The 24,607-nt window shown below is 39.9% G+C and overlaps 2 protein-coding genes across 3 annotated transcripts in view; one reads left to right on the top strand and one right to left on the bottom strand.

Moving 5' to 3' along the window:
• XPOT (exportin for tRNA) overlaps positions 1-24,607 on the top strand; it is a 161,592-nt gene that overhangs the window by 32,967 nt on the left and 104,018 nt on the right. For both annotated transcript variants that reach the window (XM_048218192.2, XM_057316523.1), the window contains exon 3: positions 21,840-21,920. In XM_048218192.2, coding sequence (XP_048074149.1) covers positions 21,914-21,920 — 7 coding nt within the window. In that variant the 5' untranslated portion in view covers positions 21,840-21,913. The remainder of the gene's footprint in view (positions 1-21,839; positions 21,921-24,607) is intronic.
• CUNH12orf56 (chromosome unknown C12orf56 homolog) overlaps positions 1-24,607 on the bottom strand; it is an 83,923-nt gene that overhangs the window by 3,558 nt on the left and 55,758 nt on the right. Inside the window, exons 6-11 of the mRNA XM_026500109.3 lie at positions 21,697-21,841; positions 14,019-14,125; positions 12,708-12,797; positions 7,097-7,220; positions 4,681-4,755; positions 4,263-4,337 (exon numbers count right to left, since the gene is read on the bottom strand). Coding sequence (XP_026355894.2) covers positions 4,263-4,337; positions 4,681-4,755; positions 7,097-7,220; positions 12,708-12,797; positions 14,019-14,125; positions 21,697-21,841 — 616 coding nt within the window. The remainder of the gene's footprint in view (positions 1-4,262; positions 4,338-4,680; positions 4,756-7,096; positions 7,221-12,707; positions 12,798-14,018; positions 14,126-21,696; positions 21,842-24,607) is intronic.

The following is a 24,607-nucleotide window of genomic DNA, read 5'->3' as shown; positions in this document are numbered from 1 at the left end:
GTTTACCATTCACTGCCCCCCCCCCCCACCAAGCAGAATCAGAACGAATACTGACTGTCAAGGAAATTGGGTTCCAATGTAAAAGGAGAACATTGGAGAGAAGGGGAACTTGGAAAGGTCCATGGCCTCCTCCAGGAGGGAAGATGGTTTCTCTTCTCTTCTGTGAAGGACAAGTGGCCCACAGAGATAAACTCCCTGTGCCTTTCAAAGAAGGTTCTTCCAAGGCAGTGGTTCTCAAAATTTAATATGCCTAAAAATCACCTAGACAGCTCAATAAACATGCGGAATCCTGAGCCCCACCTCAGGATATTTGCCATAAACAATTCTGATGGCTTTGTTCCTCAGACCACACCTTGAGAAACACTAAGTGAGAAAGCAAAGAAAACCGGGCTTGACACAAGCAAGTGATGTTGATGTCCCTGTTAGCTGGGGTTTTCCTCAGGAGTATGTCTGCTATCATTTCTAAAATGGAAATAGTAACAAGAATGTGAAGTTATTGAGTTGCTGCTTCTCACACACACAAAAAAGCCATTGAAAACAGAACCAAGGAGCGTCTGGCTGGCTCTGTTGGTAGAACATGTGACTCTAGATCTTGGGGTTGTGAGTTCAAGCCCCACACTGGGTGTAGAGATTAGTTTAGAAAACACACACACACACACACACACACACACACACACACACACACACACAAAACAGTACCAAATAACAAAAACCAAGAACAATGGATTCCACAAGTCTTTTGTGTGTGTGTGTGTGTGTGTGTGTGTGTGTGTTTGTGAGGGGGGCACATTTTCGATCAACTATCCATAAATGTAGGCTACTGTAAAAACAGAAAGGAACTCTAGTGTCATTTCAGGCTCTAACCAGCATGCCCCTTTGCATGCCAATTAATTTTGTATCAGTAAAAGTGTTGCCTTTTCTATCGATGTTGCTACTGGCCCTTCCCAAGTAGGACAGGTGGTTTGGGTTCTCTCCAGTCCAGATCTGTATACACATATTGATTAAATACTGTGTCAGGCAGACACAGATGATTGAGGTTGGAGAGTCTGGAGCAGTAGAACAAAGCAATGACCATTTGGGGAGTAAATTTCTAACTTCTTTTGCATCTTGCTCTAACCAAGTAAGAGAATCAGCCAGAGCTGACTGACATGCTGGTGGATTCAATGATCACAACAGCTTTCTTGCGTGTACATTTCTCTCAAATGGCCTGTTTCTACCCATACTCTTTAGAACAGAGTTAATATTGAAACTTTCAACAAGGCTAGTGGTCCTTTTGTCACCTTTCATCCTGGCATACTTGATGGTCACAGACTGACTTCATACTCAACTCAATTCCTTTGGTGAGCCAACCCTAGAGGTTGATAAAGAAACTTCCCTGTGGGTTGGAGTCCTTAGTACCCCCAGATTCATACATCAGTTCAGATGATAGGGTCTGCAACCACTTCACAGAAAAAGTAAGGATCTTGCATCTTGCACATAAGAGCTTCTGTTGCTATGAATGACTAGAAATTTATGACATGCCTTGAAGTGGGCCAGAGACCAGTTAGCGTCTGTGTGCTGCTACGGGAGCCAAGTTCATGGGCTCAGTCTCTGTATAAGGCAGCTGGCTGTAATACTGCCAAGTGTACCTCTGGCCCTAGCCAGATTTTTGTAAACATATGTCACAGGGATCTGGCAAGAAAATTTACATTCCTGAGGACATATTCAGCATAACGATAGAAAATAGCCCAAAGTAGGAAACCATCGATGGCCAACAGAGGCGTGTTTGTATATGAAAAAAGACATGTTATGTCATGTCAAATCCTCCATTAGCAATGAAAATTTAGTTTGGTTTACTACTTTTTGAAGAGATCTCCCATTAAATGTATGTTGATTGAATGTACGAGTGCATGAATGAATAAAGGAAAATTAAGTTTGGGGAAATGAGAAGAGATGGGATAAATTTTTATAGAATTAATTCAGCAGATATTTATTGAATATCCGTTATGTGCCTACCACAACAGACATAGCTCCCACCATCATGGCACTTGGAATCTTTTGGGGGAGAATGACATTGTGTCAGTCTTGACAGACTGGGTTATACTGCAGTGACAAAGTCCACGAAATACTGTGGTAACAAATTTCACAACAAAGGTTTACTCCTTGCTCACACTGTATGTCCCTTATGGGTTGGCAGGGGGTTCTATTCACTGTAGTCACTGAGGACTGTATGGAGTGCTGCCACTCACCACGCCAGAAGGAAAAGAGAATGCAGAGAAGCATGCATTTGCTCTTAAACCTTCTGGCAAGAAGCGACACAGGCTACTTATGCTCACATTCCATTGGCGAAAGCAAGAACAGAGAATTTCAAGTGGGGAGGGAAGTACAATCCTACCATGTGCCTGGAAGGAGAAAGAGCCAGAACGTATGTGGGCACTAATGGCTACCACAGGGAAGAACCAAACAGTAACACCAACAAAGGCCAACTGCAACAGTAACAAGTCCTGTGAAGGGAAGGAGGAAGACACCAAGCTATGACTAAGCGTGCCAATAATGGGGAATCTGATCTAGTCAGAGGTGAGAAAATCATCCCCCCACCCTGTCCCAGAAAGGGGCACTGAGGCCTGAGGGATTAGTAGAATTTAACGTGGAGAAAGGAGGGCATTTCAGACAGACAGAAGGAACAGTGAAGGTCCTGTGATGGAGTTGGGGGTGTTGGAGGTGGGCAGTGAGTAAGAGGCCCACATAAGGAACGTGAGGGACTAGATGAGCCTTGTAGGCTATCTCTTTTTTATGAGAGATTTAAAGCAAGGCACGACACAATCAGGTTTTTTTTAGTAGATCCCTTTGACTAGTCTGGTGGGAAGACAGGGACAGACCATGCGGATGTGATTATAATGTCAAGGACAGAGACGGTACTATGGACTAGGATAGTGGTAGCCAGGACAGAGTGCCCCGATGATCCCAAGTGTTAATTCATACTCGCCACCTCATACTCGGTGTTTAAGATAAATGTTCAGGGGGCACCTGGGTGGCTCAGTCGGTTAAGCAGCCTGCTCTTGATTTCAGCTCAGGTCATGATCTCAGGATCCTGGGATCCAGCCCTGTGTTGTCAGGCTCCCTGCTGGGGGGGGGGGTGTCTCCTTGAGGAATCTCTTCCTCTCCTCTGCCCCTCCCTCCTGCTCACTCTCGCACTCTCTCTCTCAAATAAATCTTTTTTAAAAAGACAAACATTGATATTTTCACTTACTTATACAGCTGGTATTTTAATATATTCTGTTTCCTACAGAATATATTTTAGGGTTTTTTTCATGAAATGAAGATCACATTTAAGAGATCATTTCAGGGGGGCACCTGGGTGGCTCAGTCGGTTAAGCAGCCTGCTCTTGATTTCAGCTCAGGTCATGATCTTAGGATCCTGGGATCCAGCCCTGTGTTGTCAGGCTCCCTGCTGGGGGGGGGGTGTCTCCTTGAGGAATCTCTTCCTCTCCTCTGCCCCTCCCTCCTGCTCACTCTCGCACTCTCTCTCTCAAATAAATCTTTTTTAAAAAGACAAACATTGATATTTTCACTTACTTATACAGCTAGTATTTTAATATATTCTGTTTCCTACAGAATATATTTTAGGGTTTTTTTCATGAAATGAAGATCACATTTAAGAGATCATTTCAGGGGGGCGCCTGGGTGGCTCAGTTGGTTAAGCATCTCATTTTTTTTTTAAGATTTTATTTATGTATTTGACAGAGAGAGACAGCCAGCGAGAGAGGGAACACAAGCAGGGGGAGTGGGAGAGGGAGAAGCAGGCTCTTAGTGGAGGAGCCTGATGTGGGGCTCGAACCCAGAACACTGGGATCACGCCCTGAGCCGAAGGCAGATGCTTAACCACTGCGCTACCCAGGTGCCCCATAAGCATCTCATTCTTGATTTTGGCTCAGGTCGTGATCTCAGGGACATGAGATTGAGCCCTCCTTCAGGCTCTGTGCTGAGTGTGGAGCCTGCCTAAGATTGTCTCTCTCTCTCTCTTTCTGTCCCTCCCTGCTCATGCTCTCTCTCTCCAAAAAAAAAAAAATTAAAAGGCTATCATTTCAGTACCCTAAGCACTCACGCCCCAAATATAAAAATGCTTTATTTTAATTAAATAATAAAATCATCAGATTTACATTTTGCTTCTGTTTTATAAATATGACTACTTAAGATAAAATTTGTATTTTATTAATCAAGCACAAGAGCACCTGTTTAATTAGTTATGAGTGAAGGTTTTGTTTTCGCTTCTCTGTACTTACTATGGGAGGACGACTTTGTAGAAAGGACATCATCCAGCTAATAGCAAACTTTGTTGATCCCAATCCAAGATTTCCCTGAAAGACTCAAGGGAATAAACAAGTTATGTTCATGAAGTCCAAATTGTACATGAAAGGATATTCATTCTCAAATACATTTTATCTTGATTAATGAAATCTGTATAATCAGTATTTAGAAAAAAATTGAAAAAATAAAATCAGTATTTAGGAAAATAAACAGGATGAGTACTTAAGAGCAAAGGTAGTATTTAAGTCAGCTGATTTTGGAGACCATCTCTAATACAAGCATATTAAAGGTATATTATTATTCATGTGATATATAACCATAGGTATGTAATAGTCATATGATACGGATAACGATCATGCAATATAATATGTATGATAAAAATATATATCGTACCTGCTGAAAGACAAGAAGTATTTCATATAAAAGTGCCGTAGCTGTATCTGTATATTCCATGATAAGCTTCTGTAACTAGAATTTTGAATAATCAAGACAATATAATTGGCAGTGCCAAAAAAAATGGCAATTTCTCCTGGTTACCATTAGGTACTTACAGAAAAATTTTTGATTAACTGAAAATATGAGTGTGGTCAGTTTTCCCATTCTGTTTGGTTCAGACATTCTCAAAAAAAAAAAAAAATGGCGCTCATAAAAAAGACTACACATTGAATAATGTCTAAGAAAGTGGATCAGGGAAAGAAGATACAATGGCCCACAGAATACTAACACACCAAAAACTGCATACTTGATTTGCAAAACCATTCAGATCAATAACCCTACATCCTTTCAAGACTACTAAAATATGCTCCCTAGAATTAAGGTAGGAGATTTTCTGGGAAATTTAGGCTTATGCCCAGCGTGAACTATAACTCCCTTTGTAAAATGAGTAAATATAGGGCTTAGAGACCTTTTTTTTTTTTTTTTGCCCTCAAGAACTCCAGTTAGTGAGGTTGTCTTCTAGCCTCAAGTAACTCTTCTAGCCCATATGCCACTTGGTGCATGGGAACTATGTCTGTGGACCAACACATCTTCCCTGACACTATTCCTTGCAAGAAAGAGCTCTAGTTTGAAATCTCCCGCTCTGTTAGACCTTGGAACCAAAACGTATATGATCTGCTCATGGCTGCACTGATAGCCCAGGTGCAAAAGATCTCCAAGTCCAAAAGCAGGAAACTCGGACCTATCTATTCTGCCCACTAATCTGGAAATACCATAGGCAGTCAAGTCAGCTAATCCAAAACCAAATTCCTTGTGTCCCTTTTGAACCTACTCTTCTTGCTGTAATTCTTAGCTGACACCCAGGCCAGAATCTAAAAGTCATCTAATCTTCACAATTATTTTCACATCAACCTATCGATGCAATTTCCTAAAAATTTCTGGAATCTATCCTCTTTACAACTACCATCCCTTTTCTTTTCTTCATTAATTTACTCAACAAATATGCGTCAGACACTGTAGTAAGTGTTGGGGTTACAATGGGGAAGCAACAGAGACATGGACCGTGCCCTCATGGAAGATAGTGGGGAACAAACAATAGTCTAACAATCGAATACATAATTGCATCGTTGCTAACTGAGACAAGAGCTCTGAAAGAAGAGTACAGGAAGTTAGGAGAGCTCTAAAATGAAGCCTAAGTCTCATTTCGGGCGTCGAGGATAGGTTCACTCTGGCCTCTGTCATTCCTCATCTGGACGACTGCACTACCTTCTTACCCCCGCCTGAGTCTTGCTTCCATCCCACTCGTTAATCCCTCATCCACTTACTCCACTGTTGAAAATGGTATCATAGGTACTCCACATAGTCTCTAATATTCATATATATGAATCGTTCTATAATAGTCATACATATGAATATTATAGTCATGTTATATTTAATTAACATCTGTCTCTCTAACCAGACTATAAACCAGTGAGGGCAGAGGTTGGGTCTGTTTTGCTTCTCGTTTGGACCCCACTGCCTGCACACTGTTTACCTCAGAGTTTCCGTAAATATTTATTGAGGGAATGAATACATCTAAGAGTTTTCTAAAACATAACTCTAATTCTGTGTTTAAGAACTATCAAGTCATATCCCATCCTTTAAAAAGAGTTCTGTGTTGTCCTGCTCAAAATAAACTAATAATAAGCTGATTTATTCTCTCAGAACATGTGCTTTCTAGGTCGTCTGATATTGCTAATGTTTTAGTAAAACCTTAGAAAAACAGGTAATTCTCACTGAGTTTGTGCTACTTAGATAGGTAAGGAGATGGTAAACTAAGGCAAGAGAGTTAACCCTAAAATCTTTTAAACACAGTGCTTTTTTGGGCACCAAGGGGGTTCAGTTGGTTAAGCATCTGCCTTCAGCTCAGGTCATGATTCAGGGTCTGGGGATCAAGTCCTGCATCAGGCTTCCTGCTCAGCGGGGAATCTGCTTTTCCCCCTCCCCCTCCCTCCTGCTCTCTTTCTCACCCTCGCTCTCTCTCAAATAAATAAATAAAATCTTAAAAAAGAAAAAAAGGACAGTGCTTTTTTACTATTAGGCCTCTACTGTGGAATTACATATACATACATATACATATACATATACATTAGACAAATAGATTTATCTAATGCATACTGAATACTAATTTTTCCTTAGTATACATACTTTAAAACGTATAAAATAGATACATTAATATTGACAGACTAGCTATCCAAGTTTTGAGGTTAATGGCAAAATATTTACTCTTTAATTATATTTCTATATTCTACAATGTTTTGGTCCACATTAGAAGACAGGAAGCCAGGGCACCCCTATATATTATATATAGTCTACCCCCAAATTCTCAACTCACCTCAGCATCAAAAGACATCTCAACTAAAGTTGAGTCAGCCACCAACTGGATATCAAACACAGGACAAGATTTTGGAATCTGAGGTTCACTAATTAAAATTACCAAAAGATTAAACAATGTTCCCCTGAAAAAAAATAAATAAAAGGCAATTAATGAATAAAGTTTGAAAAGTAAAACAGTAAAGCCAAGTTTGCAGACATTGAATAGAATTAAAAATATAAAGCATTGCAGACCATTCTTGAATGAACTTTTGGATCCTTGGACATGCAAACAATTGAGTGGTGGTAAAACATTTAAATGAAAATATATAATCTTGGTCTTTTGACTCAAAGCAAGTTTTGTTTTGTTTTGTTTTGTTTTTTTTAAAGAGAGCATGCACAAGTGTGAGCGCAGGGGTTGGGGGGGCAGAGGGAGAGGAAGAGAGAGGATCTTAAGCAGGCTCCATGCCCAGCACACAGTCTGACAGGGACTCAATCTCACGACACTAAGATCATGACCTGAGCTGAAATCAAGAGTCCATCTTAACAGACTGAGCCACCTAGGTGCCCCTCAAAGCAAGTATAATTCTAGAAGTTCACATAGCTTAGAAAACTTAGTAAGTCTGGACTTAAGGGAAGTTTGGGAGATTTCAATTATAGCAGTTTTTTATAAAGGGCTCTCCCCGTGCCCCAAAGGGCTTTTTATGGACTATTTATTCCAGGCAATATTATAGTCAAATAGATTCTGTGGTCGAGAGAGGTATAGGAAATACTTGGCTAAACCAAATTCATTGGATATCTTTACTGGACTCCTCAAAAGCTTTCATATGCTCACATGCACCGTATATCTCTGCGACAAGAAACTGCCATACGAAGCATTTCTTAAAATGCTTACTTAATCACAGGTTTTTCTGACTCTAGAACTGTTTTTAAAATTTTTTAATTAAGATATGGTTGACAACTGAATATTAGTTTCAGATGTACAAGATAGTGATTCAGCAATTATATGCATTATCAGTTGCTTTCCATGATAAGTGTAGTTACCATCTGTCACCAAATGAAGTTATTATAATATGATTAACTATATTCCCTATGCATCCCCATGACTTACTTATTTTATAACCGGAAATTTGTACCTTTTAATTCCCTTCACCTATTTTACCCATCCCCCCATTCCCCTCCCATTTGGCAACCACTTGTTTGTTCTCTGTATTTATGACTCAGTTTCTCTTTTCATTGTATTTCTTTACTTTGTTTTTTTAGATTCCATGTATAAGTGAAATCATATGGTATTTGTCTTTGACTCATTTTACGTAGGATACTACCCTCTAAGTCCATCCTTGTTGTCACAAATGGCAAGATTTCATTCTTTTTTATAGCAAAATAATATTCTATTGTATGTATGCACAGCATCTTCTTTATTCATCTATCGGTAGATATTTAGGTTGCTTCCATATCTTGGCTATTGTAAATAATGCTGCAGTAAATATAGGGTTGCATATATCTTTTTGGATTAGTGTTTTAATTTTCTTTGGATGACTACCCAGAAATAGAATTACTGGATCATATGGTACTTATATTTTTAGTTTTTTTGAGGAACCTCCATACTGTTTTCCAGAGTGGCTGCACCAATTTATATTCCCACCAACAGTTCAAAAAAAAAAAAAAAGAGGATGGAGCTCTTCTTTTAAACAAAGCATTTCAGAGGCTGACTGTTCCACTGAAGACTACTAGCTGTTAGTTAATAAAACTAGTGTTACTTTAAGTCTTTTCCTTTCAAAAGCAGTATACTATCCATTAACCTACACTAATAACTCACTTAAATTGTTACTGTATGTTTGAATAATATACTCTATTATTCAAAAAGGAAAAAGGAAAAAAATCACAGTCCAAATGGAGCATTCTGAGGAGATGGGATTTGGCAATACCGTCTTCATATGTGTTATAAAATTCATGTACAGTTGAAAAGGAGCCAAGAGCAGATCACTAGGAAAATCAGTTGGCTAACTGAAGACAGTATCAGAGTAGCTTTGACAGATGGCAGTAGTAAAAGAATATACAGATAGGACTATATAAAAACCCTCTATAATCATAAGCATTCTTTTCATAATGGAATAAAAGAGACTATAAACAATCGCTGTTTAGTAATATTTAAGGCTTCCTAATCTTTTTACCGTCACTTAAATCATTACCATGATTAGAAGTTCATGATTAACCAAAATTTTAATAAAAACAGAATTCCCCTCCTTTCTCCAACTCAAAAAGCAAGTCAGTTCTTATATCTGCAAAAGAGGAATCATGTCAGCACACTTCTCAAAAAAGCCGGGTATGTCCTACAGGATATTTGTTAATGTTTTATTCGGGCTACTTTAAAATGGCCAGTCTTAACTTTTAGAAGACCCTTCCAAAATCAACAAAACATTTCATTTAGAAGCTTTTCCTGATATTAAGTTTGAAATGACATTCCATTTACTGTTCTATTTAATTAAAGTCCTTTATTTTCAGCAACAGCTTATTTTCAAAGTGTCACATATCCAGGGTTAAGGGAAGGAAATCTCAAATTCTGGGTCACTTTCTGTGATAATATATGAATTCAACCATAACAGGATTAAAATATGAATGGATTTATGGCACATTTCAAGAAGAATACAATTGAACTGAGTTGAGCTAATAAAATCTTTACTTATGAAAAAAAATAAAGAGAAAAATGCTGAAATGATTAAATACTTTTTTATTTGCTCAAATGGAATTCAATTTGAATCTCCTCCTTCTGCCGACACTATTTAAAATCCGCTAGGTCAATAATAGAAGAAATTTTAATCTAAATGGTAGTTTCCTCCCAAAAATACAGACTTAGAAGATTGACATCCCAGCCTTAAAAAATGGTGCCAATTTTGATACTTTCATTGTTTAAATGGTTATTATTTCCAATGTGAGAATTTTGAATGCATTGCAATATATTTTATGATATATATATATAGACCTTGAAAGGCAAACTCATGGTCTCATAAGTCGGGACTGTGTTATTATGGTAGGCGGAATTCTAATATGGCTTCCAAGATTTTTGCCCCTGGTACATATACCCTAAATAATCCCTTCCCCTTAAGTATGGACAGGACCTGTGAATATATTAGGCTCTTACTCTTGTGACTATGTTATGTTAGATGAGAAAGGTAAAGGGATTTTACATACATAATTAAGATTCCTAATTTGTTGACTTTTGAGTTAATCAAAGGGAGATTATCCTAGGTGAGCCTGATTATTCATTTGAGCCCTTTAAAGAGTGCTTAGAGCTTCTCTGAGCTCAGAGATAGTTTCCTGCCAAAAAGCAAGCCATCATGAGTTTATAGCTATAAAGAAATTAATTCTGGCCACAAAAACCCAAATGAGCTTGAAAGATGACCCCAAGCCTCAGATGCAACTGCAGCCCTAGCCAACACCTTGACTGCCACCTTGTGAGAGCCAGAGCAAGATGATCCAACCTGAGTTATGTCCAGATTTCCTGATCCACAGAAACTGTGGGATAAACAATTTATATTGTTTTAAGACACTGAGTTTGCAGTAATATGTTACAGGGTAATAGAAGACTAATGCAGTTATATTAGACATTAACTGTGCTAGTTAAGGCTACAGGTAACAAGACTTGACCCTGTGCATATAAAAATTGGCTGAAAAGTTAGTATCATGACCAGACTCTATTATAGCAATATAATATATGCATTGAAATACATGAAAAGAATTAGTCACATCAGGAGAGAGGCTTGCTATAGTAGGGCTGATGTGGCCAAACCAAGTTGAGACAGAACAGTTAAAACAGAGCAGAAGTTAGCAAGAATGATGGTTTTTCAACTTGGACAGAGAGAGGTAGACAAAAAGGGTAACATGATTTAGCAATAATTCAGTGTGGCAAGATAGAAATATAAGAAGTAATCTCGATCTCTATCCTGGAGATTGGGGGAGTGGTACTATCACCTGCATAGAGAAGTATACAGAGGGGGCACCTGGCTAGCTCAGTTGGTAGACCATGCGACTCTTGATCTCAGGGTTATAAGTTCAAGCCCCATGTTGGGTGTAGAGATTACTTTAAAAAAATAAAATTTAAAAAAAAGTATTCAAAGAAAATAATAGGGTGTGTCTTCCTTGTTTGCTGTAAAGCAGGGGTCAACAAACTATGGCCTGTAGGCCAAATAGCCCAGAGCCTGTTTTTATAAGTAAAGCTTTATTGGAACAGAGCTGTGCCCATTCATTTATATATTGTCTGTGACTGTTTTTATGCTGCAGTGGCAAAGTTGAGTAGCTACATCGGAGACTATGTGGCCTGAAAAGCCAAAAAGGTTTACTCTATGGCCCTTTATAGAAATGTTTGGCCATCCTGGCATACAGCATAATACGCCCATAGTCCCTGGCACATAGCAAGTTGCTTAAGAAATGTTCATGGATATTATCATCGAAATTCATTTGTTAAGTTCTCTAATAAATAGCCAGGACAAACATTACTAAAATTTTTTATTCTTCTCCCTGGTTCAAATGTTTTAGAGCCCATGGCCCTCATTTTCCTTCTACTTTCTAATACAGAAAATTTAAATAAACAGTTGATGAGGGTAGAAAAAAAATTAAGATTATAGTTGGAACACTGGCTCAGGATGTAATTCATAGTCTATAAATCATATAAAAAGCTCAAGCAGATAAAATACAAAATATGCAAACATATTTTCTGTGGCAAAGAATGCTATTGTCCCCCTACTATACATTCTTTCATTCTTCCTTTTAATAATAGGTGTCCCTATCACCATCCAAAGTTTAGCTAGGTACAGAGCCATGCAACTACAGACACATTCAACTTCTCTTGCAGCTAGATATGGGCATATGCCTAAAGTTCTCATCAATAGAATGTGAGCAGAAAAGTCTTCTATCCCTCTCTTTAAAAGGAAATTTGCTTGCCTTCTACTTCTCTTCCTGCATCCCATAGGGTTTAATGAAGTCACAAATTTCAGCCAGCTTCAACCATGGGGACAGAGATAACATAATAAAAAATGTTAGAGCAACAGAAGGGAAGGAACCTAGGTCTCTGGCTGATCTTCTGGAGGAAAGCTTAACTATCTACTCTGGACTAGTATGTGAAAAAGATGTAAATTTCTATCTTCTGTGGGCCACATAGTTTAGTGTATCTGTATTACAGCAGCTTACTCTGTATGTTAACAAACCCCCCCACGGTCGTTCACTTCAAGGTCACACAATTATATATTAAATGAAGCTACTATTAACCTACTATTGCCTTTGCAATGTAATCTTTCTGTTATGTGGGTTTAAGGGTACTCTGTAAAATTCTAGTGAAGAACCCCTGGCTTTTAATGTATGATGGGGCATTTGGGCTTCTTCAAGTTCAGCAGACAATGACCAAAGATAAAATTACGCTAAGAAAATCTTTGCGCCTTTAATAATCCAGAGAGAACTCACTATGTACCAATTAATCTGCTCATCACAGAAGGAAGTGGAGAGACAAAGGAGATTAATATACTTATAAGGGAACTGAAGAGAGAAATAAGAGAGCTGTGAGTTTTGGAAGACACTCAGAAGAGTAGTTGATGGATTTTAACTACAAGGTGCCAGTGTCGTCTTCTAAAAGACCTCACTTCTTAGCTGCCAACGTATTCAGGCGTGATGACTCAGTTTCTGTTTCTCTGAACATCAGTCCCAGAGTCTGTATAATTTCAATGCATGCTCTAGAAAACAAAGAGAAAAAAGCACAGAAGTGGCATGATTGCATTATAAGTTCAGAATTTCACAAAATTAGTAATCCCTGGTAGAATTGCTCTCCAATATCTATATAGAAAAATGTACGGGAAGGAAATTCTTTATGTTAATCGTCAACATTGGTTGAGTGCCTACTCTGTGACTGCTACATAGTAAACACTCAACAATATTTGTTGAATGAATTAATTAATAGCTGAATGTCAGGATTAAAAGTCATTTTCATGGTGTTTTTGTCCTTAACATTTTTTTCTGATAATCACACAGTATTTTATAATTATTTTTAGAGGTGCTTGGGTGGCTCAGTTGGTTAAGCATCTGCCTTCAGCTCAGGTCATGATCCCAGGGTCCTGGGATCAAGCCCCGCATTGAGCTCCCTGCTCAGTGGGGAGTTTGCTTCTCCCTCTCCCTCTGCTACTCCCCCTGCTTGTGTGAGCTCTCTCTCTGTCAAATAAATAAGTAAAATCTTAAAAATAAATTAAAAAATAAAATTATTTTTAATAATTTTAACTTTTTCAAGTAAGTAATATTTGGCTCAAAATTTCAAAGGTAAAGAAGAGAATACAGTGAAAGGTGTCTTTCCTCCAGATGCCCATTTGCGGGGGAGGGGGGGACAAGCAATATTACTAGTTTCTTATATAGCCTTTCTTTCTTTCTTTTTTTTTTTAAGATTTTATTTAAGAGAGAAAGAACGAGTGGAGGGGGAGGAGGGGGGGACAGAGGGAGAGGGAGAAGCAGACTCCCCGCTGAACAGGGAGCCCCATGAGGGGCTCAATCCCAGGACCCGGAGATCATGACCTGAGCTGAAGGCAAACACTTAACTGACTGAGCCACCCAGGTGCCCCCATAGCCTTTCTTTAAAAAGTAGAACAGGGGCGCCTGGGTAGCTCAGTCAGTTAAGTTTCCAACTCCAGATTTCAGCTCAGGTCATGATCTCAGGGTTGTGAGATCTAGCCTTGTGTCAGACTCTGAGCTGGGCATGGAGCTTGCATAACGTTTTCTCTCTCACTCTTCCTTTGCCCCTCCCCCCCTTAAAATGTAGAACAAAATGAATGCTGTTTTTAAAAATCTATGTGAAGCAAAACTTGCAGCACCATTAATCATTAATACAGTATATATTTTGTCCAGTGCCTTCCATTTATCTTTAATATCCTAGGGGAAGAAAAATCTATGACTATCCAGTTGGTACTTACACCAGCTCATCAGCCCTTTGGCTTTTATTTTGAAGTGTGCTCTTATCTCTAGACTCTGGCAAGTACTCATGAAGTTTGTTCACCAGGAAATAGAAAAGGTCACTAGTCTGTGAAAGCAAGCAGGAAAGAAGATGGTTATTAGGTATCAGGTGGTAAAACTCTATCTTTACATAATAAAAATATGAAGAAATTATTTATTCTCTGGGGACGAAGTAAATCATAATATCTCTCATTAATAATAGTATAACCCAAATTGAAAACACTTTTTTTTTTTTTTAAAGATTTTATTTACCTATTTGACAGAGATAGAGACAGCCAGCGAGAGAGGGAACACAAGCAGGGGGAGTAGGAGAGGAAGAAGCAGGCTCATAGCAGAGGAGCCTGATGTGGGGCTCGATCCCACAACGCCGGGATCACGCCCTGAGCCGAAGGCAGACGCTTAACTGCTGAGCCACCCAGGCGCCCCTGAAAACACTTTTTACTTACAACCAGGAGACCACTGTTCTGGGGAACAGAGCCAGAGCTAAAGCCTGGGGGGTGAGACTAAGAGATGCCCAGTAGGCTCGGCTCTACCATTAATATTGAAGACCCTCCAGAAGTAGGTATAGAATCTCAGGCAACTCAGTCAGTTACCTGGGAATACTATATTAAATGGAGGCCACTAAAATTCCTGCCTTTCCAAAGTAATTTGGCCTTTGTGAGGATACAATGAATAATGGCTAGAACAGCACTTTTTAAAAACGTTTGCTAACCTGCAAGCACAGGCACTGCACTGGTATAGCCTAATGAAGACAGTGAAGAATGATACTAATAATTCTGTTAATACAGTGGAAATGTTGATTGACGTCTCTGACAACATAAACACTGACTTAAGAGTGCACCAGTTTTTTTGGTGCTTCTGTGCAGTCTCATGAGATAAATCGAGCATGAAATAATCACTGGCCCATGAAATCAGGCAAGTTGGTACTAATGAGAAAGATAATGTAATTGCTTCTCTTTTCTTTTCCTCTCTTACTCATTTTTCCCCCCAGGACTTTGGTTTACTAGTGACAAATTAGACCCTTCGTTCAGACAGATATTATGTGTACCTTTATTTAGGTGATAGGGCATGAGAAGAGGCTGAGGATGGCAGGTGGAGAGAGGGACAAGAGGAGAAGGAGCAGGGTGTATGCCAGGCCCTCTGAGAAGAGCTGCCGTTTTCCAGGACGCTGGTAAATGAGCACAGTGTGGTGGCTTTATACACTAACTCTGAGTCCACGTCCCAGCTCTGCCACTGGTTAGCTGTATGATACCTGGCAAATTACTTACACACTCATTTGATGTTTAAAATGAAGTTAATGTCACCTGATGGGGTTGAAATAAGATAGTTTCTGTAAAGCCTCAATGGTGCTCAGTGCATCATAAGTGCTTAATAAATGTTTCCATTATTATTGTGATCTCCCACCTGCTCACTAGTTCAGGAACTTTTATTCTTAAAGTATCTTCCACCAACCTGCAACAACATGGAGAAATCTCAAAACTATTACGCCAAAGGAAGCCAGCACAAAAGGGTACATAGTGTACATTTCCGGGTAAGTGGAATCCTAGGTCAGGTAAAACTAATCTATAGTGACAGAACACACAGTGATTGCTTGGGGCCATGGATGGGAGGAAACTGCCTGCCAAAGGGTATGACGTAGCCTTTTGGGGTGATAGAAATGTTCGAAATCCTGATTGGGGTGGTGGTTATAGAGATATATACATTTGTCAAAACTCTTTAAACCGAACCCTTGGAACGAGTGCATTTTATTATATGTAGATTATATCCCAATAATTTCTCCAAAGAAGATATACATATGGCCAATAAGCACATAAAAAATACTCCACATCACTAATCATCAGGGAAATGCAAATCAAAACTCCAAAAAATCAGAAAATAACAAGTGTTGACAAGGATGTGAGAAAACTAGAATCTGTGTGCATTGTTGATAGGAATGTACGATGGTACAGCTGCTGTGGAAAACAGTATGGTGGCTCCTCCAAAAATAAGAAATAGAATTACCACAGGATTCAGCAATCCCACTTCTAGGTACACTCCCAGAAGAATTGAAAGCAAGGTGTCCCATATTTCACAATGGTAATGTTCACAGTAGCTTAACTGTAGAAGCAACCCGAGTATCCATCAATGGAAACTGGATAAGCAAAATGTGGTCTTTACATACAATGGAATATCATTCATCCTTAAGAAGGAAGCAAATGTTGACATATGCTACGACATTGCGGAACCTGGAAGACATGCTAAGTGAAATAAGCCAGTGATAAAAGGACAAATACTGGGTGATTCTACTTACGTGAGATATTTAGAGAAGCTAAACTCATAGAAGCAGAAAGAAGAATGGTGTTACCAGGGGCTGGGGAAAGGGGTGAATGGGGAATTATTGTTCAATGAGTATAGTTTCAGTTTTGCAAGATGAAAAGAGTTCTGGAGATGGTTGTACAGCCGTACAGCTTACCTACTTCATACCACCGGACCGTACACTTAAAAATGGTTAAAATGGTAAACTTTACGTTACGTGTATTTTACCACAATAAAAAAAATTGTTGAATTAAAAAAGAACCCTGGAAAAACATAAAGCATTAGGAGGGAACATGAATGAAGAACTCTTTCATTCACTCATTCATTCACTGAACACATAACTACTGATGGCAGCTGTGTAGCAGATGCTGATGCTAGGTAGTGAGATACTACCTTGAGCAAAGCAGACAGACAGACATGGTATCTGTACTCCTAAAGCATATTCTACCAAAAAATGTTCTCATAATTTAAAATTTACTTGTAAGAACATTGTAAAAAAAAAGAGAGAGAGAGAGAGATTACCTAAAAGAAAATTATACCCCATACAGATTATTTCAAAAGGGAAAATTGTGTATATGCATTTATAATACATATTTATATACAATTACATATATTTGTAAGATTTTATTTATATGAAATTATTATATGTATAATTTTCCATCATCTTACCCAAGAACCAAAAATTAGAGATGCCTCTAATCTCCCCACCCCAGTGCAGGTTCCTAAGGAAGCTTTACACAACCTCATGTTCTCCAGGGAGCCCAGCACAAAGTTGGAAAACCACTGCTTAGTCATAAAGCTGTGATAACTGTTTAAAGAAAAAAGCTCGCGGGGTGCCTAGGTGGCTCAGTTAAGTATCTGACTCTTGATCTCACCTTAGGACTTGATCTCAGGGTTGTGAGTTCAAGTCCCACCTTGGGCTTCACACTGGGCATGAAGCCTACTTAATAAAAAGAAAAGAAAAAAAGCTCTTAGAAGAAGATAAAAATGTTGACTTTTGTTAGTTACATATGTTAACTCTGTATAAATGAATATGAGACTAGATCATGGTTATAGATTAGAAAGAGAGAACATAAGGCTACCGGGTCTTGGTGTCATGATGGTGGGCAGGGGACTAAGACCGCGTGTGGAAAGACCACAAATAGGAGACTGCCCATGTGCCTTTTATTTCCCTCTCTCTTCATTTTGGCCTCTCTCTTTTTTTTTTTTAACAACTTTTTTTTTTTTTAAGGAGGCTCCACGTCCAACGTGGAGCTCAGACTCACGACCCTAAGATCAAGAGTCACATGCTCTACCAGCTAAGCCAGCCAGGCTCCCCTTGGCCTCTCAATTTTGACAACTGAATTAGAGGATCTATTTTAGTCCATCTAAGGACACTACATTAAAGAACAGCTGCAATGCTTTGAATTAAGCAACGGAACATGAATGTTTTATCCCTAGACTTCTTTTTTTTTTTCACTTTTTTAAATAGATAAATTTATTTTAAAAGACATCTTTCTTTAAACATTTTTTTAATTCAATTAATTAACATAATGTATTATTGGCTTCAGAGGTAGAGGTCAGTGATTTATCAGTCTTATATAACACCCAGTGCTCATTACATCACGTGCCCTCCTTAATGTCCATCGCCCAGTGACCCCATCCCTCCACCCCCCTCCCCTCCAGCAACCCTCAGTTTGTTTCTTATTCCCAGATTTCTGATCAGGTTGATTTTTCACAAGAGAATAAACTTTCAGTTCAGTATGAATTGATTATGGGGCCTGGTATAAACATTGCATTACATTAGGCCTTAGAATACAAAGATGAGTAAGACACATCCTTGTCCTGAAGAAGCTTATAGAATATAATGGTTAATAAGAATATGCCAGTGGGGGCGCCTGGGTAGCGCAGTCATTAAACATCTGCCTTCGGCTCAGGGTGTGATCCCGGCATTCCGGCATCGAGTCCCACATCAGGCTCCTCCGCTGGCAGCCTGCTTCTTCCTCTCCCACTCCCCTGCTGTGTTTCCTCTCTCACTGGCTGTCTCTCTGTCACATAAATAAATAAAATCTTAAAAAAAAAAAAAGAATATGCCAGTGACTATAGTGAAAAGGAGAATGTCTGTGCTAATCTTGAGGATAGTATCTTACTTACGCTCGCTTTTCTAATGCCTATTCCCATGCCTGGCACAGAACAGGCATGCAGTAAATATTTGTTGAATTATCAAAGAGAATGTGCTATGAGAAATGCCATAGAACTGCATTGTCCAGTAGGTATCCACTGGCTGCACAGTGCTATTTAAATTTAAATTGGTTAAACGGAATAAAATTTAAATTTCATTTCCTTAGTCACTGGCCACATTCAGTGTGGCTACTGGCTACTTTATCAAACAGCACAGATTAAAGAACACCAAAGAAAGTTCTGCCATAACAGATCAGAAAGAGGAAGTTTCCAAAGTTCCCCATGGAGGATGACAGGAAAAGCAGAAGAGCAGCATTTGAGCTGAGCCTTGAAGAATGAATGGGTAGAGATTTAACAGGAGAAAATGGAAGGAGTAGCCCAGAGATGGTGAACAGCAGGGGAAAACGGGAAGGGCCGGAAAGGACAGGGTGTTCAAGTCATCCCACATGGCTGGAGCTTTTAGAGGAAGGAGGCGAAAACGATGAAGTGTGGGGTTGAGTGGGTTAGGCCTAGCGTCATTCTCTTTCTCTACATCTGTCTTTTGCTCCACAGCCAAGGCCACCTGCATCAGGCCCATTTTAGGATTAGCGACACTTAATCGGCCTCCAGACCAACACTCTGGTATTGAACATCAACACCCTTTCTCCTCGTCTAACCTGTAGGAAGTACCTCTGTTCTCCTACCTAGCCATCTGCTTCAAACCCAGTCCCCTGATGGTGTCCAGTTTGTCTAACTGGACTTCTCTGGGTCCTGTGGGATGTCCCTTGCCAGTCCCCTGTCACCTGCTAGATTTATTCTTGACAACCTTTATATCCTTGTCACCTCCCCAACCCCACATTCCATGAAGGCCCTATTGCCAAACTCTCAACAATCACATCTTCCTGGTGCCAACTGTGCAGACATTTGGGTGTAATCCACCCACGTGCTGGAATGCCCTGCTGTTTCATTTTGCGCTCTATGTAGAGATCGCTCTCACCCTTGAGCACTGTGCTTTCCCTGGGACCATCTACAGCTAGATTAGTTCGCCCAGTGCCTGCCCTGTGTAGATGTTGGCCCCTTTCTGAAACCCCTTCCCCGGCTAAAATAAAGGCTGTACCTGTCCAAACTTGGGATCTGTGACAGTGGTCATTAGTGGAGAGCCTTAAATGCCAAAGCCAAAGTGTTTGTACTTAGTAGGGAGAGCCATCAGAAGTTTTTGAGCCAGTGAGGTCATACAATCAGTGATAAACTGATGCTATGTGGGGGATGGACTGGAGAGGAATGTTTGGGTGGGACGTAACACCAGTTTCCTTAGCCTGTTCATGTTCATAATCATTTTGGGTGTCATTTTGATGCCTGTCCCTAGATTCTCCACAGTCCTCTGAAGTGTTGGACTCAAAACCTGATTATTCTATTCCTAACAGCGTGTATCCAGTATAAGCATTTAGACTGTAGCGGAACATCATTGTTACCTGTTTCAATGTTATGGGATATTTGACATACTATTCTGTGTAGCTAATATGCCCTCTAACTAGGGTGATCAACCATCCCAATTTGCTTGGGACAGTCCTAGGTTTTGTACTGAGAGTCCCATTTCCTGCGAACTTCCTCAGTCCTAGGCAAACTGGGAGAGTTGGTCACCCAAGTCTGGGCAAACCCACATGGTTGGTCATCCTACATGAGAAGCATTTAGAATCTAAGAAATGGTCAGGACTGTCTTGCATGTTTGGGGAAGCTGTGCACTTTACAGCTGCTCAATAAAAGGTTGCCAACTGTAAGACCACTGGCCAGAATTAGGATACAATATATAGCCATCAACATGGGCTCGATCCAAGGCAAGGCTCACCCCCTCACTTAGGCCTCATGAGCACCACACCAGTACTCACTGGGGCTTCTGAATCCTTTCCCCTGGAACTGAAAATGAAACTAAGTAACTCTTACAGAGTAAGTCTGTAACTTGCTGAGTGAGGCCTAGGTTGCTTTGACTCCCCAGGAATCACCTTTTTAAAAATAACAGTCCTACATTCAGTTATCATATGATCTCACTGATATGTGGAATTTGAGAAACAAGGCAGAGAATCATAGGGGAAGAGAGGAAAAAATTGAAACAAGATGAAACCAGAGAGGGAGACAAACCATGAGAGACTCTTAATCTCAGGAAACAAACTGAGGGTTGCTGGAGCGGAGGGGGTGGGATGGGGTGGCTGGGTGATGGACACTGGGGAGTGTATGTGTTGTGGTGAGTGCTGTGTGTTGTGTAAGACTGATGAATCACACACCTGTAAGCCCTGAAACAAATAATACATTATATGTTAATAAAGAAAAAAATAAAGGTCCTACCCTCAAAAGTCATCTTTTTTCATTATATTTTTATTGTAGGGATACCTAAAGGTAAAACTTCTTGAAATCTACTTTTCCATCTCAATGTCTGTACTCATACATCTTGCATGCCAGAAGCTTCCCTTCTCATTATCTCTCTTTGACTTGCCAACCCAACCCATGTAAGGTACCATCTTTTTGCTACCATTGTCCTCTTTCCCCATCTCCCCTGCAACACACGTAACACATTATTGATTACATCACAACATTTCAAGTACTGAGTCATGATTGCATTAAATATAGTCAACATTTTAAAATACAGCCTCCAGGGACGCCTGGGTGGCTCAGTTGTTAAGCGTCTGTCTGCCTTCGGCTTAGGTCATGATCCCAGGGTCCTGGGATTGAGCCCTGCACCGGGCTCCCTGCTCAGTGGGAAGTCTGCTTCTCCCTCTCCCACTCCCCCTGCTGGTGTTCCCTCTCTTGCTGTGTCTCTCTCTGAAAATAAATAAAATCCTTTAAATAAATACTTACATACAATAAAATAAAATAAAATAAAATAAATAAAATAAAATAAAATAAAATAAAATACAGCCTCTATTAGGGCTCCTGGGTAGCTCAGTCAGTTGAGTCTGAATCTTGATTTCAACTTTGGGCTCTACACTCAGCGGGGAGTCTGCCGGAGGATTCTCTCTCTCCCTCTCCTTCTCCCTCTGCACTCCTCACCCCCTTCCACATACTCTCTCTCAAATAAAATAAAATAAAATAAAATAAAATAAAGCCTCCAAATACAAGACATTTATTTCTTTTACTTTATGCTTGATTATACTGCATTTGATAAACAGGTGGAACAAGTTTCAAAGTTTAAAAATAAAACAAAACACCTACTTTCCAGAAAAGTCGTTTCAGAATGAAGTTTTTCTGGGCTGCTACTTTAAGTTCTGTAATTAAGCAAAGTATCTTCCTTAAAGTATTTTCTTTAAGAAAAAGTTCAGATTTAAGTTGACTGAAGTGCTTAATTTTCTCCTCAGATCTACAGAAACACAAGAAAAAATTTCCATGTAAAAAATGATAAGAAACAGCAATTGAGGAATATCAGCAATTAATGACAGGTTTGTAAAACTTTGTTACTAATGGAATTTTGATATAGTTTTGTGCTTCTAGCTTTATTACTTATTAGTAATGAACCTTACTTTCCCTAGATTGAACTATTTATTACTCTCAGACATACTTTTCCCCATGTGCCTTTACTCAAGCTGTATCCACCACATCAGGAATACTCTCAGTGTCCCTAGGAAACTGTTGTCCTCTTTCATAGCCCAGCTCACACTTTGTTCACATGCTGTAATTTACCATACTGCATAAACCATATATGATATTATTTGCTTCATATTTTTTCTTTAAATCAACTCACTTTTTGTGTATCGCGAAGTTTAAGATTTTATTTATTTATTTATTTGAGAGAGAGAACAAGCACGCACGCGCACACCTGGGAGGGAAGGGCAGAGGGAGAGGGAGAGAATCTCAAGCAGACTCCGCACTGAGCACAGAGCCCGACCAGGGGCTCGATCTCATGACCCTGAGATCAGGACCGGAGCTGAAACCAAGTCAGATGGACGCATCACCGACTGAGCCACCCAGGCACCCTGAGAAGTTTCTTTATAAAGAAAACTTTGTATCAACTACTTTACAGGGAGAACCAGTATCATGTGCCATAAATAGCAGGTAACTACAAATAGCATGAAACCATCCCAAGTTCTAAGTTGATGCACACATTCCAAGCCTGAGGCCCCTCTCTGACAGAAAGGGAGATGAGCGTGTGTTAGAGAGCTGCCATTTTTGGCACCAACCATTGAGACTGGACTAGTTGGAAGAGGAATTACTTTTCCACTATGGAATTCAAAGTTATTTCCTGCCATGTCAGAGTACCAAATGCATTCATCTGTTGTCACTGACCCGTGTGTGTTCCACGGTTCAGGAAAAGCTGGCTTTGCTGAAAAGAGGAATACCTTCTCCTTAAAGCTTTCCCTAATCCCACCATGAATAGGGAACCTCTCCCATAGCACTTTTTCCACACTTCTTATATATTACACTAATCCTATTTTGCCCCATTGTCGTGATCTGTGTACCTGTCCTGGGCACTTTTCATGGACTAGCTCATTCAGTCCCACTAAGGGGGCAGAGCTGGGAATTACTGTTGCATTTATAGGATGTTGGAGAGGTTAAGTAACCTGTCTACCTTCATACTGGCTGGCTCAGTTAGTACAGTGAATGACTCTTGATCTCAGGGTCGTGAGTTCAAGCCCCATGTTGGGTGTGGAGCTTATTTTTTAAAAAAAGGAAAAAGAGGGGCGCCTGGGTGACACAGCGGTTGAGCATCTGCCTTCGGCTCAGGGCGTGATCCCGGCGTTATGGGATCGAGCCCCACATCAGGCTCCTCCGCTGGGAGCCTGCTTCTTCCTCTCCCACTCCCTTTGCTTGTGTTCCCTCTCTTGCTGACTGTCTCTATCTCTGTCAAATAAATAAATAAAATCTTTAAAAAAAAAAAAAAAGGAAAAAGAAAGAAAAGAAGGGTGTGAAGTAATGGTAGGAGAGGCGTCTCATGTTCTGTGTAGGTTGATGGAAACTTCCTAGAATTTCTGATTTGAATTAAAAATATTTTTACCACCTACTCCATAAATCTTGATACCAACCATTTATCCCAATACTACTACATGGAATCTTGGCTCCTGCCCACTGCCTCCCCCGTTTAAAAAAAAAAAGAAATCTAAGACAGTCTCTATCCAATCAATGAGCCCCTCTTATTTTTTTTTTTTTAAGATTTTATTTATTTATTTGCCAGGGAGAGAGAGAGAGCAGAAGCAGTGGCAGGCAGAGGGAGCAGCAGGCAGAAGAAGAAGCAGGCTCCCCTCTGAGCAAGGAGCCTGATGCGGGACTGGATCCCAGGACCCAGGGGTCATCACCTGAGCCAAAGGCAGACGCTTAACCAACTGAGCCACCCAGGCACCTCTATGAGCCTTTTGTATTAACAAAAACATTAACACTTCCCAAAAAACAGTGTCTTTTCTCATGGAGACCTTGGAAGAGAAACGATCATCAAGAATTCAGTGATAGAAGTCACAGAGGCAGGGGGCGCCTGGGGGCTCAGTTGGTTTTTCGTCTGCCTTGGCTCAGGTCATGATCCCAGGGTTCTGGCCTCAAATCCCCACGTCGGCCTCCCTGCTCAAACAGGAGCCTGCTTCTCCCTTTCTTTCTGCCCCTCCCCCCAATTCACATGCTCTCTCTCTCACACTCTGCTCTCTCAAATAAGTAAACAAAACCTTAAAAAAAAAAAAGAAGTCACAGAGGCAGAAAAACATGATTATAAGGTCAGACAGGCTGATCAGAGTTCTAGATGCCTCTATTCAGCTGAGTAATTACCATGGGCAAGTTACCTGGTCTGTCTGTGCCTCAATTTCCTCATCTGTAAAATGGGGAGGATGATAGTACCTATCCCATTGTTTTGATACTTCAGTCTGTGCTTAGCACACACTAAGTCTAAATAAAATAAGAATGAGCTTTGAGATCCCACTTCCCTATACATCCACTTCTAATTATAATCACATTTCATTTAAAAAATAACTATAAAATTCCTCTATTCTTGGAGAACTGCCAAAATAGCAGGAATGTAGTTTTCACAAACTGATGAGCTTAGAAAAGCACAAGCTCAGAAAGAATACCAGCAGAATTACTTTCAAACTGACTTTCTTATTTTTCCCATTAGTCAGCAATTTGCTGCGATCCATACAGAAGCAGTTTT

Source organism: Ursus arctos, unplaced genomic scaffold (assembly GCF_023065955.2).
Source record: "Ursus arctos isolate Adak ecotype North America unplaced genomic scaffold, UrsArc2.0 scaffold_21, whole genome shotgun sequence".
NCBI classification, from domain to species: Eukaryota; Metazoa; Chordata; class Mammalia; order Carnivora; family Ursidae; genus Ursus; species Ursus arctos.
The sequence above is the reverse complement of the archived record's forward strand: the minus strand, read 5'-3'. Positions and strand labels throughout refer to the sequence as shown.